Source organism: Podarcis tiliguerta (genome assembly GCF_965153285.1).
Source record: "Podarcis tiliguerta genome assembly, chromosome: 1".
NCBI classification, from domain to species: Eukaryota; Metazoa; Chordata; class Lepidosauria; order Squamata; family Lacertidae; genus Podarcis; species Podarcis tiliguerta.
The window spans coordinates 90837490-90855561 of record NC_139534.1 but is presented as its reverse complement, the minus strand read 5'-3'; the positions used below and the strand labels follow the sequence as shown (position 1 = coordinate 90855561).

The window sequence follows — 18072 nt, the reverse complement described above, 5'->3', positions numbered from 1 at the left end:
TTCTTCTGACAATTTTTGTAAGGTTAAGCATTAATGCATTGTTAAAAAGGAACAATGGCTACCTGAGATTTTTTTAATGCCCAACTATTTAACACAGTTCTTAGATTTTATTCCTGTATAGATTTATAGTCAAATGCTTTTAAACTGAAGTAAATTCAGTTTAAATCAAACTCCTAAACTGTGTAAGGGATAAAGTTAGCATCCCATAGCTTTAGTGTTCATAGGAAGCCATATTTATAATGCCTACACTCAGGGCTGTTTTCTTTAAGGGGGCACTCACAGGAACTCAGTTCCACCATATTCTAAGAGAGTGAGGGAGATGTTCATGGTGAGTTCTAGCACTTTGATTTCTAGAAAAACAGCACTGCTGACAGGGGCCCTCATGCAGCCAACTCCAATCATCACTTGCCAGTTTACCCAATGGCCAGGAATGATGGGATATGTAGTCCAACATCCTCCGTGGGGTTGGGGGTGGGGAAAGGTTGAAGAACATGCTTTACAACACCTGTTACCAGATCTTTTCAACTGGAGCTGGAAAGCCTGGGGCTGTCTACCTGCTCTACCACTAGACTATAGTTCATCCCTGCCTTGTACTTAAGGACAGGTAACTGTGAAGAACAAATACCTTACCTCCAATGTTTTCTAAGCCTTTTACTACAGTCTCTTTAGCCTGTAAAAGTAGAAAATAAGAAAGTATAAGGCGTTTGTTTTCTACTCTGGTTTTGTTTCCTAAAAGCAAACACTGGGGAATAAAAAATATATATCAAAAGAAGTTAGATTTACCTCATTTAATTCACTAGAGTCAAAGATGAGGAACCGTTTTTTGCTCTGGGGGTCAGATCTTCAGCCAGCCCCAACCCAGCCAGCCAATCCGCTTGCCAGTTACACGATTGACAGGTGGGTTGCCCCACCAACCTTTCAAAACCCCATGTGCAGGGTTCCCAAGCTTTGAACCTCAGTGCTTTGCAAGCCACTCCATATTGTTCCTTTTGAGCTCTCATTTTGGAAGCTGAAAGCAGTCTAGATTAATAATTTTTTGTTTTTCTAAAAAAGCTTCTATGCTCATTGGATGAAATAGGATATTCGAGGCACTATACAATGACCAGGACAAATGAGAAAAGCTGGTTTTCACAATTAAAAGCCAGAGCTGCAACCCGTATGCAATTACCTTCAGATTTGTGTCATACCTTCAGTTTCCCCTCTTTGATCCATTGGCAGAGCTGCATAGTACTAGCTGCAAATTTCTCCACATAGTTCAGAACTAGAAATCTTTCCCTATGAAACAGGAGAGTGGGTGTTTCATTCATTAGGTAGTGATGTTAGCTGAAAACATTCCAGAAGGCTCATTTTGGATTTAATTCTGCGTGCAAGAGGGGATTACTACAGCAGTTACCAATTGAAAGCAGTAATTAGATTTTCTAGCCCAACAGATCCATCTTCTGCAGAAACAACAGTATAGATGAACCCTAAATTGCCGTGGCACAACAAATCCACTTTAAAACAGCAACTGTTTGCAATTAGGAAAGTGACAGGGAAACCCTAGGCAAGCCTGTTCCAAAGAAAGTATCACTGAGTTCAGTGGGGATTATTCCCAGGTTAGTGTGCATCCTCAGCGTACCAAACATCTGACAATATTAAGCGATATTGCAAAAGAAAACATTTCCCTACTTCACATACATTTATCCAACGAGCAGTTTATTAGCTGCACATTTGTCCATGTGCTTCAAGCACTAGGCGCATGTCCCTCAAGAGTGAATGGAAGCTTTTCTTCCCAGCTTGTTTTCTGTCAAGTGGCTTCCTCACTGATGGTAAGCAACATGGATACCGGTTTCAGTAAATATCTGATTGATCTCTATTTTCAAATAAACATTTAGGGGGACAACTTTCCATAAAGGTGCTGCAATCCAAAGATCTAGTAAGTCTGCCCTTGTGACAAAAAAAATATTAACATGGCCTTTTAAACTGTGCGGTTGTTGCTCTTTGTTACTGGGTTGTGTATTTTTGTGTTTTGATATTGTAAACTTCCTTGTGATCCTCAGATACAGGGAGGTATAGAGATTTAATAAATAATAATGATAATTAATACTAATGTGTTCAGCCCAGGAGGTGGCTAGGCCAACAAAGGAGAAATACCTTGTGATATTTCGCACTTTCCTTATTTCTTCTATTGCAGGAGGCAGAGGAGGGGGGTAAGGTACATCCTTGTTGTACTGGGAGATCTGGCCACATAAAATGATATGGCTGTTTGGATTCATCTGTTGGAGACAAAATGAGAGAGTACTTTACTGCCTTGCCATAAAGACTAAGCTGTAAACATACATAAAGTACATTCTGTTTCCATTGCTCTGTTCCTCAAGAAGGGATCTAGGGCTGCATTGCTGAGTGCTTGATTTCCTTCAAGGAATAAGATCTGCCCCAGATTCTGCGAGCAGCGGTTGGTGGAAACAGAAAACAGTAAAGTCTCAGCTTCTGTGATAAAAGGACAAGGAAGTGGAAGTATCATGGAGCTCTAAAGCTTCCCCCTACAGACTGTCACTATTTCGTGGGAGGAATTCAAACACATATCAGAAGTCCAAATTTGCACAATTAAAGTTTATTAAAATTGGGTAATCCATACTGTGTTTAATGTGGATAGTAAGATTCCTGGACCACCATTAAGTCTCCCTTTTCCATACGATCGTTTCCTCCAAATCATCACCTTCCTACACTTTCTCATTCCTCAATCTGAATTTTCTCATACCAGATATATGCTGAAAAGGAGAGGGTATGAGGAGATCCACATTGAAGGAGCAGAATGTATGGGAAGGTCGTGATTTAAAAGAGAACATCATATGGGCGAAGGAGAATTAATGGAGGTACAGGGGCCTACTATTCACATTAAACAACAGTATACAGTGGTACCTCGGGTTACATACGCTTCAGGTTACAGACTCCACTAACCCAGAAATAGTACCTCGGGTTAAGAACTTTGCTTCAGGATGAGAACAGAAATTGTGCTCCGGCGGCACAGCAGCAGCAGGAGGCCCCATTAGCTAAAGTGGTGCTTCAGGTTAAGAACAGTTTCAGGTTAAGAACGGACCTCCAGAACGAAGTAAGTTCTTAACCCGAGGCACCACTGTAGGTGAACCCTAAATTGCAGTGGCACAACAAATCCACTTTAAAACAGCAACTGTTTGCAATTAGGAAAGTGACAGGGAAATGCACTGAAAAGTAAAAGATGAACAAATAATTAATGGGAAGACGTGACTGTAAACACCATGCATACAAACGAGCATGAATGCTCATTGTCATATAACTGTCCCATTAACAAATAAGAACTAATGCTCAATAAAGACTGGGAGGCCCTTCAGACTGGCGGGCCTTTTTGTGGGTGTATGTTGCAACATGTTGACACAATAGCAGTGCATTGATGGTAGTTTATACTGGTCTGTCCACACACCAGTCTACTTAAACAGTTGTTCTGCAATGCTTCCCGAGTGTTACTGAATTGTTGCTATCTGGAGGGGCAACTTTGCACAACAAAGGTGGGTCAACCCGCACTCCCCCCACCAGCAAACCAGAACTGTCTGGTGGAGAAATGTGTTTGCCACTACCAATATTCTCATAGGGGAACCCCAATTGGCTTCTGAGAGACCCCAGTATGCAGTCTGAAAACACTTGCTAAATGGCAAGTGTTAAAATGTTTAAATGTTGTTAACTGGTTTATGCCAATTAAGAGAACAGCCCAAAGAAACAGTGTGTGTTTACTATGCAGTATGAATCAGAGCTGAAGAACATTCAGTTCATCTGGCCTACATGCTGCTACAACAACCAGAAATATAGTCTTTTCATGTACTCTTTTATATGAAAAACAAGAGTAAATATATGTCAACATACCCTCCATCTCAGTCAATGGTGCATTACAGGGGAACAAATTTAACTTGTCACCATGCCAAGCAACATGAACAATAGCAGTGAAATGGAGAAAGCTTTCTCCCATCCAGCTGAAATGTGCCACAAGAACACTTTACACCAGGAGCAGGGGACTGGATCAGGATGGCAGGCCAGATTATCATCTCTCTCACCTCCCACAGACCACATCTGGCAGGTGAGAAGGTTGTCTCAAATGATAACAACCTGTCTAGAAGTCCACAGCAAGGGTGGTCAAGTCAGGCTCGAAGGCAAAGAGTTCTTACAACACTCTTTCTGCTCCATGTCTTACCATTGAATGAGATGGAGGGTACGTTGACATATATTTACTCTTGTTTTTCATATAAAAGAAGAGTACATGAAAAGACTATATTTCTGGTTGTTGTAGCAGAATGTAGGCCAGATGAACTGAATGTTCTTCAGCTTTGATTCAGAGCCCGGTTGAGCATTTAAAAAGGTACATATGAGAGGAATTGCTCCTTCTGATAGCTATACTTTTGTAAAGTCTGCAATCCTATATGCACCTACCTGGGAGTCAATCCCATTGAACTTAATGGGGATCACTTCTGAGTAGACATACTAAGGATAGCACTGTGGATGTCAGTACTGGCATTTTGAATTGACTCCGGAGCAGGGAGCTAGTTTAACTCTTAAAGATGGAATGTGCTCTAGATCTCTGGCTGCTTCATTCTGAATTGTTTCAGGTGTCCACAGCTGAACAGAAGGGCAGCACACAGACTCCAATTAATTAAACAAAAAAATGAATTTAAAACGAAAGATTCAGAAAGGCTATTAGCCACTTTTACAGTGCAATCCTTTTACTTACACCTAAGTCACACTGCCCTGAACGGAACTCACAAGTAAGCGTGCATAGGATTGCAGCGTCCATTTAAAAAAAATGTCTATTGGAAACTGCACAGTGGAGTGAAGCGAACAGTGTAATCTCCAGAGACCAAAGTACAAGCCAGCGCAATAACTGGAAAGATCTCCTTCCTGCCCCTGCCTCAGAACCACTAAACTCCCAGCGCAACTGTTCTTTTAAAAACTCTTTATAAGTTGTGGCCCTGTAGCTGTCTTTGGACATTTGCCTGAACGGACCAGGCTTAAAAGTTTGTAGAGGGAAAGGGAGGCACACAGAAGTTCCACCTTCAATGTCCCAACAGGTGGGAGCTCCTCTCAGGCCTCTGCATGCTGAGTGTGAAGGTCTAAAGGGACTTCTAGTTGCACTCAACCAAAGATCCTTAGAAGCCTTTGTGTGATTGGGAATCCAGATGGAGCAGGGCTCCCAGTCACTTGGAGACTTCTAGGCACATTCAGCCAGGCCTGTGTGGAGCTTGTCTGAGGCCCAGGGGAGGAGTCTTCTTAGAATAAAGTTATAAGGTAAAGGTAAAGGGACACCTGACCATTAGGTTCAGTCGTGGCCAACTCTGGGGTTGCGGCGCTCGTCTCACTTTATTGGCCAAGGGAGCCAGCGTACAACTTCCAAGTCATGTGGCCAGCATGACTAAGCTGCTTCTGGCGAATCAGAGCAGCACACGGAAACGCCGTTTACCTTCCCGCTGGAGCGGTACCCATTTATCTACTTGCACTTTGACGTGCTTTTGAATTGCTAGGTTGGCAGGAGCAGGGACCGAGCAACGGGAGCTCACCCCGTCGCGGGGATTCGAACCGCCGACCTTCTGATCGGCAAGTCCTAGACTCTGTGGTTTAACCTACAGCGCCATCCCTTAGAATAAAGTTATAAACACAAACAAAAAAGCAGCCATCCCTAGTGGGGCCCCCCAACCAACTTAACCCTCCAACGCCTGGGGCAAGTGTACTCAGCTGCTCGCTCCCACCTGCAATCAGCTAAACAGATGCAAAAACCTCTTTTAAGCCATTTAAGTCAGCATGCAAAAGTCAGAGATGAGCACATGTGGGGGGGGGGGAGGGACACCATGGGCAGAGACTTGTATATGCACTACCTGCCCCGTCTATGCACTTTTAACCTCTTTAAATGCCTAAAGAGGGTTCATAAGAAGCCTCACAAAGGTCCTAGCAGCATAGCTGGGCAAGGTTATTGTGATAATCTTGTCTTTCATCAGTCAGACAGATTTACAGTAAAATTCTACCAGTTTGCATGAAATCCAGAGTAATTTATGGGACAGCACAAAACGGGTAACATGCATGCTCACTTGACTGATCACTGTATCACTGATGTCTCCACCAACATTGTCAAAGTACACATCCACTCCCGCCGGGCAGAGCTCGTGCAGCCGTTGTGCCACATCCTCTTTCTTATAGTTGATAGCCGCATCAAACCCCATTTCTGACACCAGGATAGAGCATTTTTCGTCGGTGCCACAGATACCAACCACTCTGGAACAGCCCTCCAGGGAACCTATCTTAGGAAGCATCATAACCACAATCACTGCAGTTCATCAACTTCTAGCACTATGCAACAATTTGTCATGCATCATGACGAATTCTAAGAAAAAAACCAGGATACAGTGGAAACACAAGAGTGAGGGTCTGAAGTCAGTGCATAAGAGATTGTCCACAAAATTGGTTCCAATTCACTCCACTTGGGATTGCAGATAATTTGTTTTGGTGCTTTGGGATGAATGAGTGGATCGATTGTCACTTTCTGCTACTCCTTTTACCATGTCCACTACTTCCTCAATGGTTTCTGGCACTCAATGGTTTCTGGCACTCAATGGTCTTCTGGCACTGCTTGCAACTATTTCCTATGCATAGAGTATTTCCTCCACCTGTTGATCCCTCAGGTATCCACAAAATCAGAAAAACTGCACAAGTAAATGGACAATTGCCTGACTTTGTGCTTTTATGCACTTCTTGGGCGAGGAAAGGTTTTTTTAAAAACAACAACAAAAACAACATCAACAACAACAAGGTGTGCATGCCCTCTGTGGACATGCCCTCTTGGTACTTAATCAGCATAATAGAATCAACAAATCAGAAGAGGGGAAAAGCACAATAGAAAGGGCCATGTGGTATGAATAGAAAAGACCAAAGTTGCTGTAGACTACTTCAATCTAATTCAAATGTGGAGCGGGGGAGTGGATTAACAGCTAACTAATTATGAAATGTGGACAGGACTCTGTCTCGTGCAGCAGACTCACAGCCACAGTGATTTGCTTGAAAAAAAGCTGCTACAATCACAAAAATCACACCACCAAATGTGTCCACTTGGAGGTGCTGGTTCACACAGCCAGCAGGTCTATGAAATGCCAACCATATCATGAGTCTGTGGCCTTCCACACATCCCTGGCTATCTCTCCTGGGCCACTGTTTCTCAGCCTTGGCCCCCTCTATGCAAAACTGATTTAATCAAAGGCCCTCAATTTCACCTTCTATCCCCACCAAGGTGAAAGCTCAGCCAGCTTCTGGTGAGTGATTAGAAGTGGTTTCCATTGGGGTGTTGAGGAGATGAAGGAGATTTGAATATGTTGGTTGGTCCAAATCTTATGCTTGTTTTTTGTTGTTGTTGTTGTTGCTATTCCTGTGACGTTGGAGTCACTACAGCACTATTCCATCCTTCACCACTGGGGTAACGTGAGAAGTCTGGAACCACAAGGAGGAGCCCTGCTGTAGCTCTTCCACACATCAGTACCAACTCCATTTCTCAAGGGTGGACATTGGCATGGGAAGGAGCCTCAGCATCCTCACTACATGGTCCATGGTTTCTCATCTGGTGGCTCCGACATCACTGGGATAACATGAACACAATTACATCTGCAGCTAATACACTTTACCTCAAAATATGCGAAAACGCAAAAATCTCCTCTTAAGATGCAAATACTAGTCTTAAACCAGCTTACCTGCCCAGCCAATGAACCACAGGCACCAGCAGCCCCACTGACCACCATAGTTTGATTGGCACCTGGAGACACATGTCCTTTCTCCCTTATTCCTAGCAAAGATGTCAGCCCAGTCAAGCCAGCTGCACCCAGAAAATGGGAAAGATGACCGTCTACAAGCTGTGGATCAATCTGAACAGAGACAAGTTGTTTAAAAGGCATAGTTATAGCACCCCAACCCCCTGAATTAAATGGAACAATCAGCTGCCTTTCCTCTATGCAAGAACTCTACCTTCTCAAGCTGCTTCCCATCTAGGATGGCCTTCGTCTGCCAGGGCCAGTAGAAGGAAGTTACAAAGTCTCCTGCAGCAAAACGGGCATCTTTGCTTTCCTCCACAGAACCAATTCCCCCACCATCAGTGACTTCAGACAACTTCCAGGACTGGAGGTACTCAGATCCAGAGTTTTCATTCATACGACATCGCTGAAAGACAAAATGTTTGCCATGAGATAATCCTTTAAAATACAACCATGTATAGTTATTCTGAACCTCTCTTAACATTACCAACAACTAAAACCCTGTCTTATCTTTGGAGCTTTTTGCTTCTATCTTCATCCATTCCTCTTCACAACAGGGTGTTTTAATTTTTCCTGTATTAACAGCATGGCAATGCACAGTAACACTGAAGGAAATCCTATTCAGTTCTGCTTGACTAAAGGGCTATGCTATTATTATTTTCATCAGCGTTCAAAACTCCCATTGTTCTAGGCGCGTTTTGCGACAGGGAATTTCATTAGCGCGAGCAGTTTCTGAGCTCTGGGTGCAATACTGTGCCTAAAATTTCAGATTAAAACTGTATAGTGGAAAGAAAGGAGGACCTTTTTCTGCCTCCCCACTTCCAGCCACTCTCTGAAGACTGGAGAAGAGACCCTCTTAAGAATATTAGGGTGAGTGGGCAGGGGAAGCATGGCTTTGTTTTTGCAGTCTTCAGATAAGGATCAGACCATGTGAAAAATGAACATAAGATTTTAGCTGCAGTTCATTCACTTTCAGCTTTGTACTCTGGTTATAAAAAAGCGAGCCTAGATATTCCCTTGTTGCACCCATAACCTAAGTTTAAAGTGTGATTTAGCTCCTAGATTCCATATCTCGATTTTTAATACTGATTATCATCTATTTATTTATTTCCTGCCTTGTTCCCTCATAATTCTATATTTGTGATGTAGAGCAGTGAAGGAATTTTAAGAGAACTGGAAGCACTCAAGCAGGCTTCAAAGAAAAGCTATCTAGCTATGAACAACACTTGGGAGATTGCATGGTTGGCTCATACATGTAACACTATGGGATGTCCACATTCTCATGACAGAAGCAAAGCAAGATCCCGATAGTCTTCTCTCTCTCTCTCTCTCTCTCTCTCTCTCTCACACACACACACACACACACATACACAGATAGCAGTTATGTTAGGGTCTGGTTATATGGCGTCCGGACGTATGGCAATCCATGTCAGAAGTGTAGATTTTGGTGAATTTCCTTAAGAATAGCTCAAAAACATTTATTATTATTATTTAGATTTTACAAAAAAATAATAATCTCAGAACCTTGCCAAGCTTTTGTGTCCAGATTTTCACTTTTAGAAATATGGGAACCCTAAGTTATGTTACTTTCAATCCTGACTACTGTGATCACCTAACTGTTTTAAACACTCAGGCAATTTATATGGGCCACACCAAGGAAAACAAAGACAAGTATGTGTATACATATCTTGCACATGCATGCTCAGGACCTCAGTTTATAGCTATCTATGCTGGCCAAAAGACCGCCAAATCAAAACTGTACATAAGCCAATATGAATAATTTTGATCACATTAAATGCTACAACTGGCAAACTGAGCTTCTGTGAGCTCCAAATTTTATTGCATGCTTATCACACCTGCCACACATACTTACCATATACGGGTCAACAGACAGATAATGTGTACGAACTTTGACTTGACCCTCAGCAACTTTATCCGGTAGGGTAGCTTCCTCCATACGAAAGTTTCCTGCAACTGGCTCTCCATTGACACCTAGAATGGGTTAGGTTACAAGTTGAATGGCAAAATTTCTCTCTTGGCCAGATGCTCACCCTCCTCAAGCGTTCCAGCAACTGGGCAAGCGCCAGGGGAAAGCAGGGTTATATTTCTAACTTCAGACAGCAAGCAGGCACCTTTCCTTGCATGGGGCGGGATGGGAATGAGGGAAAAGCCCAGCAAGCTTGTTCCCCGTCCGTCACATATTGGTTTAGGCAGTTGTCAGAACAGCTGCGGAGGGCGGCTAGAGCAGCTAAATAAGAGTTTTAAATCTACATCTGGGCTCAGATGACTCAAAACAAACCAATAACTGAACTCCAGTAAACTTTATTGCCTCATCCTGTGAACTCCTACCCCAGGCATCTCCCTATCAGTTCCTCCCTGTCTCCTTATGTTTCAACTCTGACTTCCCTTCCTCCTAGTACTGTATATTTCTCCATCTCGCTGCTATTCCTGCCTGCCCTGCTTGCTTCCTCCAGGCAGTCCTCCATTATTTCTAAAACTTGTGAATTGAGTGTGATACATATGCCAGGAACAGATCTGAGGAGGCCCTGAGCCCTTTGAGGTCCTCCCCCAAGTACCCCCCCCCTCCTGGCAGCACCAGAGAGCTGACTGGGTAGGCAGTAAGAAGCGCAGGGGTCAGCAAACCTACCACGCCTCGGGCCAGTGCCTCCAGCACTGACCATGTGGCAGGCCAGAGGGCGGGGGAGCACATGGCCATACACATGCGCACACGCTATTTCCAGCGCACTTCCGGGTTGGAGGAGCACCAGAAATAGCTTGTGTGCATGTGCACAGGCCTCCTCCGACCCAGATGTGCACCGGAAATAACGCTTGCGCATGTGCACAAACTATTTCCAGTGCTCCTCCAACCCGGAAGTGGGCAGCCGCGCAGCGCAGCGCAGTGCCAGTAAGAGCGGGTGGCGGCGGCATTCGCCGTGGGCCAGATAAACGAGTCCCTCAGGCCTTATCCAACCTGCGGGCCTTAGTTTGGGGAGCCCTGGATTAGAGGAGCAGGAGGTGCCCCAAAAGTGCTCCACAGCTGCCAAGTACTCCTCTTAGCATTACCCACAATCCACCGAGCAGAAGCACTGCACCAGCCCAGATAGCTGCAATCACCACTATCTTCATTCCCCCCCAAAAAATTTCTCTGGGCCTTGAGGCAACTGTAGCCGCCTGTGTTTTCCTCTAAGCATTGAGGCCTACTTAAAAAAAAAAAAGGACAATGAAGATCCGTCTGAGCCAGCATCAGCTGAAGTCGGCCCTCCGGGGCCCCCAGCACCCGCCTGCCATTGCTGTCTGCTGACTCCAGGCCTGACAAAGCATATTTAGTTCAATGATATTCTAACTATGCTTACATGAGTTTCAGCAGGTACCGTCTGTTTCAGCTTTCAAATCGCCTGCTGCAAACTTTTCTATTCTGTCAGAATTATGCAGGCAATTAAGAATGCTTATTTCCTCAATAGTTAATCGATTCCTGATTTCCGTGCATGGTTTTTAATCATATTTGGTTTTATGTGTAATTGTTGTAAAGCCCTCTGATTTTTTCTTTTCTTTAAATGAACAGTGTTATGGAATTTTTTTAAATAAATAAATAAATAAATAAATAAATAAAGCAAGCTCTGGAAAAAACTCTGGGACTTATCTGAATTAGATACAGGATTTCAGGAGCTTGGGAACTACTTAAAGGTATCTTTCCAATATGCCAGCGACATAAATGGAAAAAGTTGGGAAAAGATAATGAAAACTTAAGAGCAAGGATGCTTAATAAACTTGAGAGGAAAGAGAAATGAACAACTGGCTAGAAGGATATATGCAGCCATCTTAGCCATTCATCAATTACTTCTTTGTAGGGATTGGCCAATTTGCCAATTTCAGATTCTCTGTCATTTTTCAAATCTTAACTTTTAATTTTTCATTTTCATTTCATTTCATTTATTAGATTTATAAACACATTTTATCTTCCAAGGATCTCAAGGTGGTGTACAATCATTCTCTTCCTCCCCATTTTCCAATATTCAGTTCTCCACATTTTGAAATCAGCTTATGATTTTTGTTTTGAAAGTCCTCATGAAAATTCATTAGCATTTTAGTGATAACTTATACTAATTTACACATTTTTATATGCAGGTTTAGCCTATGATACATATGTTTACAAATCAAGTTTTCCTACCATGCATTTTGCAGGTTATTTTGATGGATAGGTGCATTTTTATGCATGCTTTACCCTAGTATGTGCACTTTTGTATGTGTTTTTGTGCATGCGAATTGTAACATTTGGAGACCTGCAGATTTCAGAGGATGACTGTGGTTTCAGTTAACGTATCCTTTCAGAAAGCATGAATTAAGCAGGTTTGCCTTTAAAGGTGGACTGAACTGGATTTCTTTCCCATACCTAGTTACTGGTACTAAATTGTTCCCTATTGTTATTGGTATGAATCACTAATGCATGTGCAGCTCTTGCTACTTACAACATATGGTCTTAAGTTCACACCACGCTTTGTAAGATGATACTATTCTTAGTAAGCCTATTGCTTACACTGTTGCATTCTTACAACAACAGCAAAGATAATTTTCAAAAACACTTCTGGTATAAAAAGAATGCCTGCTGTGAATGCCTCTCTGAAGATTTTACATAAGCCGCTAAAAGGTTTCACCACAGGCTTTTTAGCATGACTGTCAAAAGCTTTCTGCAGAAATCTGGCTGGTAGTTGCATTTTTCCTGCCTAGCTTCCACATTATGCAAGCACACCAAACTCATTATCGTTCTCCGACAAGTAGAAACATACCAGGGCGTGAGCTCAACACAACTCTTTGTATAATCATCAGTCCTCTTGCCAAAATCCTGCACAGTTGGAAGTAGGTTTCACTGCAAAGCAAAAGATATTCAACACAGATAAGGTTACAGGACTTCTGTTTTAGGGTAATAAACGAGAGGACTTTGGTTGTGTTCACACATAACACTAGACCATGGTTTCTTTTAACCATGGTCTGCTCAGCAAATCATGAGTTGTCTCACAGAGATGCAAACAAGCTATGGCTTGTTCCACCAAGGCTTGTTTTGTTTTCCAGCTGCCCTTGCATTGTGCTTTTGTAACTTGGCAAGCATTTAGTTAAACAAGGCTGTTGAGAGCAGATAAAACACCAAACCATCATCCAATCAAGCTAAGGTTCATAATCCAAAAACAAGGCACAGCTTCATATCATAGTTTGTAGACAGAAAATACGCCATGGTGAGTATGTTGGGCAGGTTTTGGAGGATCAAACAAACCACACTTGGGCTAGACAAACCATGGCTTAGAGTTGTGGGCTAACTAAGCCAACGCAAGAAGTCAAAGAGAGGGATTAGATTTATCACTTTGGACATTAATTGGCTTCCCACAGACACAGAAAATACAAACAACTAAGCATCTATCAGAGTTTTAGGTACGAAAATCCAGCAAAGTGCTGTGCTTTCTTCTCGGCCTCTAGGACTTGCAAGTATGTTGATGGGAAACAATGTTAGCAGGCACAGAAGGTGAAGAACAGATTGCAAAAGCATGGTGTAAAGAACAAAGAGGGAAAAAGCTAGGCTTGCTAAAATATGCAAGAACCATGCAAACAAAAGCCATTTTAAAAATAACATTAATATAAACACTAGCACTTCGTCTTAATATGCTTCAGAAACTGTTCTGGCAATGGGCAGGAACCCAAAGCTCAGCCGTTGAAAAGCATTTGCAACCTGGCTTTTCTATGCAGCTGGATTTCAATGGGCATTAAGTCAAAGCTTCTGCCAAGGACAATGCATTTTCCAGCATCAACACCAGAGAAGAACCAACGTTGGTTGGTAGATCTTCAAGTACAAAAGCCGCAATCCTAAGCAGACTTAATTACAAGTAAATCCATAATAATAACCATTAACATAACTAACCATAACAACATAAATACGATTGAGGAACTGCACCTACAAACTCTTACTAATGGCATGGCTTTATCATCATCAGAGATACTGCACCATTAACAGCACAATCCTTTCCTGTGAACTTTCCTGCTGAATTGAAGAAGGTAAAAGTCTTCTTGCTGTTAAATTATGGATCTGGATTGGTTTAACTAGCAGTCTTGTTCCAGGTAGAAGAAAGATCACACCCACCCTAATTCCTGTGACAGTCATGCTATTTTATTATATTTATTAGAAGACCTGCCATTTTGGGGAAACAATGGCACTGCTGAAATCTTCAGTTTTTAAGAAACGAAAATTGAAATGTCTGTATAGCTGCACAGCATGTACATCCTTCCAAACGTTTGCAGTCCTTAGCCGCTTGAAAGAGGAGTAGAGGTGACTGTGAAGTCAAATATCACATTAGTGATACAAAGTGTCATGAAGCATTTAGACCACACAACCTTTGAAAGTAATATGTTGTTATGTAAAGATTGGGCACTCACCTTTGGATTATGCAAGCTCTATTTTTGCAGATACATAATGCTAAAATTAGAACACCATGGCATACACACTACCCATTATGTTAGGGCTGCCATATTTCTAAAAGTAAAAACCAGACTTAGGGTTGCCATATCTCCAGAAGTGAAAATCAGGACAGAGTTGTTGAGCTTTTGGAGGCATGTTTGGGACATGTTTGGCCCAATTTTACCCCCCCCCCCCCACACACAATGGCCAGATTTCAGAAATGATCCAGGACACCATTTCCAGGGGCAAATTCCAGAACACGTCCTGGAAAATCAAGATATATGGCAGCCCTACATTATGTTGAAACACCTGCCCATTTCTAATAGCAGTTTTCACAATTCTAATAACAGTTGCACATTATGATAAGCTGGACTGAGCAACAGGTAGTATGTACATTACACTTAAGTACACTTCAGAATCAAATGCAAAGGACAAACTTTGCTGATATTGAAAGAAGAATGGTGAATTATCAAGGCAAACTGAGATTTTACTTTGTGGACAGCATTAGCAAATAATTACACTATTTATAGAAGGTCTTCGTATGTTTTTGAATGCATTTTTAAAGCTGACATTTTATTCCATTGAATGTTCAGTCATCACATTAAAACAGATGCACACTTATTTCAGAGCAGGAGGTGGACAAAATAATTATAATGCAACATGGGAGTGGGATTCAAAAATACAGGGATGGAATTCAAGGATCACAGAGGGGAAATCCTCTCATCTTCATGCCTGTCCTACAGAGCGAGACAGTGTTTGATCAGATCTTGGCTTAATTTTGAAGCACACACTACCCACATGCCCCTGCCTTTCAGAGCCAGCAAGCAAACCAAGTCTATACTTTCCCATTTTGTCTGAACTGGGAAACAATGGTTAGCAATTCTGGAGCAAGCCATGATATTAAACCAACTTCAAATGAATAAATTGTGAATTAATATCCTGGGTTGTTTTCAAAGCTGTTAATCATCGTTTCCCATTTCTGACCAAATGGAAAACTATAGCTTATGGAAAACTTCCATAAGCAAAAGGGATGTGCATACTGAGAAAAACGCTGTGATTTTCTGAACTTTCCCTGAGTGCCCAGGGCACAAGAGGCAGCCCTTGAAAAGAGCTTCAGCTTGTAATTTCAGGCACTTCCTTTAGCTTGCATAAGGGAAGGGTAGTTTATTTATCCGTGCCTCCAAATCCTAGTAGTGCATAGACTCAGAAAACATGCTGGATTATTACTTGTTGTTATGACTAATGCATACAAAGGTATATAAACTCTTGTTCTGCTCCACAGGGCAGCCATTTTGTGCTGGCACCCACATCACTTGAGAACTGGCACCCCAGTTTTTTAAAGGAAAAAAACAACAAGCCTGAATGTATATATTATGAAAAGTGACGGGGTGGGGGGTCCAGTTGTTTGTAATTTGTCATGCTTTGTTTTATTCTATAATAACAATTTTTAAAAGTGCAAAGGAAAAGCAAGATGCACAAACCATTTTTTTAAAAAGCTATGGGAGAACCCTTGCATGTGGTTTACAAGCCAGAGATGGGGATCAGCCATTACTTTTTTATCCCCGAATTCTAGGTATGCATCATGATAGTTAAACTTCAGGGAGTGACTATCTTGGATCTAAATCTACAAGCTACAACAGCCAGCCTAAATCTCACATTTCTTGTTTTAGGTTCTCTCCCCCACACCCCATCCCGCCTTATGAAGAGATCTGGAGCATTCAAAGCTTGCCACAATTTTGTGACATTCTGGTTGGTCCTTGACCTTGCAGACATGTTACTGGAACTACATTCTGAATTGCTGCAGACCTAGGCATTAAAAGAAAAAAAGAAAGTAAACTGTTCCTGGCAACCGTGAGGTCACTGGGTGGAATAATGTTTTCAACTGGCACTGCTTTTAGATGTTTCTAACAGTAATCGTCTTTACAATGTTTAAACTCTTTTAGAACACTTTTGTTTTCTTTCACTTTTAAACTGCAGATCTGTTTGACATGGTGAGCTCCTACGAGAGGAAAGGCAGGATAGAAATTGAATGAATAATAATAAAATACTGTAATTAGTAAGAGAAGCTGTAGGTGAATGCCCTTTGCTCGACAGGCTTTGCAGATAACAAAGCTGGAAAATGCTATCTGGTGACATATAACCATCAGATATTACTTGGGTGGGTGAATATATTTTTCCGCCCAAGGGCCACATTGCCCTCTGGTGACCCTTCCAGGGGCCACATGCCAGTGATAGCAGGGCCAGAGGCAAATGTGGGCAGCACAAAGCTTTTTGTCCTTAGTTGAGCAGGCTAGTTTCTATAACACCCCACACAGCCGTCTCTATCCACTCAGGAGGTAGAGATCAAGGCCACATTCTGGCCAGGGGGACAACTCAAGGAAAACATGAAGCAGGGCCAAGGAGGGGCATTCACTTTTCATCTTTGAGCCAAGTTCCTATATAACATTAGGATAAAAGGTAAAGGGACCCCTGACCATTAGGTCCAGTCGTAGCCGACTCTGGGGTCACGGCGCTCATCTCACTTTATTGGCCGAGGGAGCTGGAGTACAGCTTCCGGGTCATGTGGCCAGCATGACTAAGCTGCTTCTAGCAAACCAGAGCAGTGCACGGAAACGCCATTTACCTTCCCGCCTGAGCAGTACCTATTTATCTACTTGCACTGTGTGGTTTCGAACTGCTAGGCTGGCAGGAGCTGGGACCAAGCAATGGGAGCTCACCCCGTCGCAGGGATTCAAACCGCCGACCTTCTGATCAGCAAGTCCTAGGCTCTGTGGTTTAACCCACAGTGCCACCTGCGTCCCAATATCAGGATAGGTCCCACCAAAACCTATAATCTAATTTCCTGACTTATATGTGCAAGAAGAACAACAACAAGAGAATCTCTGATGGATCCGTTGGTAGAGCAAGTGACTCAATTTCAGGAATGTGAGTTTGAACCCCACATTGGGCAAAAGATTCCTGCATTGCAGAAGGCTGGATGGTCGCTTCCAATTCTATGATTCTTCTATTTTGCAGACAAAACATGTCGCCCTTTGATTTCTATATGCCTCCCCTCGTCCTCGCTGATCACCTACGCAAGAATTGGTAACACTTTCCAAAGTGTCAACCGCACCAGAGGCGGCAGCTCACATCTAGGTTTTCATTTCATTTCTTGCTGGTTCCTACTAACTTAATAGCTGCACAAAGGAAAGTTTAGGCAAGGAAACTGTTCAGTCACCGCACCACCGTGCAAGGGGGGGGGGGACTTCACCTGCTGAACTTCCGCCTGGCATGCAGCTCTTGTCATGCATCTGCTAAAAAGAGGCAGGAAAGCTGCTTCGGTGGTCAGGAGGTGGGCGTGAGCAGGCTGCACAGAAGGCGAGGCAAGGGACTCAACAGTTTTGCAAGGAAACTTATTTAAAGTTTGTCCCATAGGCAGCTTTAGAAGGCGCCTTGCACCGAGTCGGAACACTGGTCCACCATGCTAGCTGAGTATTGTGTACCTCGACTAGCAGCGAATCCCGGGACTTCAGACGGGGCTCCCGCCTGCCTGGAGACGCCTTGCAATGAACCTTGGACCTTTTGCATGCAAAGCAAACATTTTACTGCCATTTTACCGTTCCCCAAAGAAGCTAGTAACTGCTAGTCCCTGCAATGCAAATGCTTCTTGCTGGAGAGGAGAAAAGGAAAAGCCCTTTGCAGGGGGGCTGGGTTCCTCCTCCTCCCGTTTCTCCCCCCGAGGCAGAAACCGGCCGATCACCTTGTCGGTAATGCACGCAGGCCCGAGCCAGTCCTTTGCGCTCCGGATCGCCAAGAAATCGCGCGAAGGGCAACTAGCCCTCCGGAGAAGACCTTCCCAGCATGTGC

At 43.0% G+C, this 18072-nt stretch overlaps 1 protein-coding gene across 3 annotated transcripts in view; it reads right to left on the bottom strand.

Moving 5' to 3' along the window:
* The window catches only part of PTGR2 (prostaglandin reductase 2), a 20343-nt gene extending 2271 nt beyond the window's left edge, over positions 1-18072 (bottom strand). The window contains exons 1-9 of one of the 3 annotated variants that reach the window (XM_083398952.1): positions 17966-18072; positions 12572-12651; positions 9661-9779; positions 8002-8193; positions 7731-7901; positions 6084-6293; positions 2134-2255; positions 1188-1275; positions 631-670 (exon numbers count right to left, since the gene is read on the bottom strand). In XM_083398952.1, coding sequence (XP_083255078.1) covers positions 631-670; positions 1188-1275; positions 2134-2255; positions 6084-6293; positions 7731-7901; positions 8002-8193; positions 9661-9779; positions 12572-12608 — 979 coding nt within the window. In that variant the 5' untranslated portion in view covers positions 12609-12651; positions 17966-18072. Of the gene's footprint in view, positions 1-630; positions 671-1187; positions 1276-2133; positions 2256-6083; positions 6294-7730; positions 7902-8001; positions 8194-9660; positions 9780-12571; positions 12652-17708; positions 17729-17965 lie in introns of those variants that run through there. The other 2 variants (XM_083398953.1, XM_083398954.1) reach the window with 2 other exon arrangements.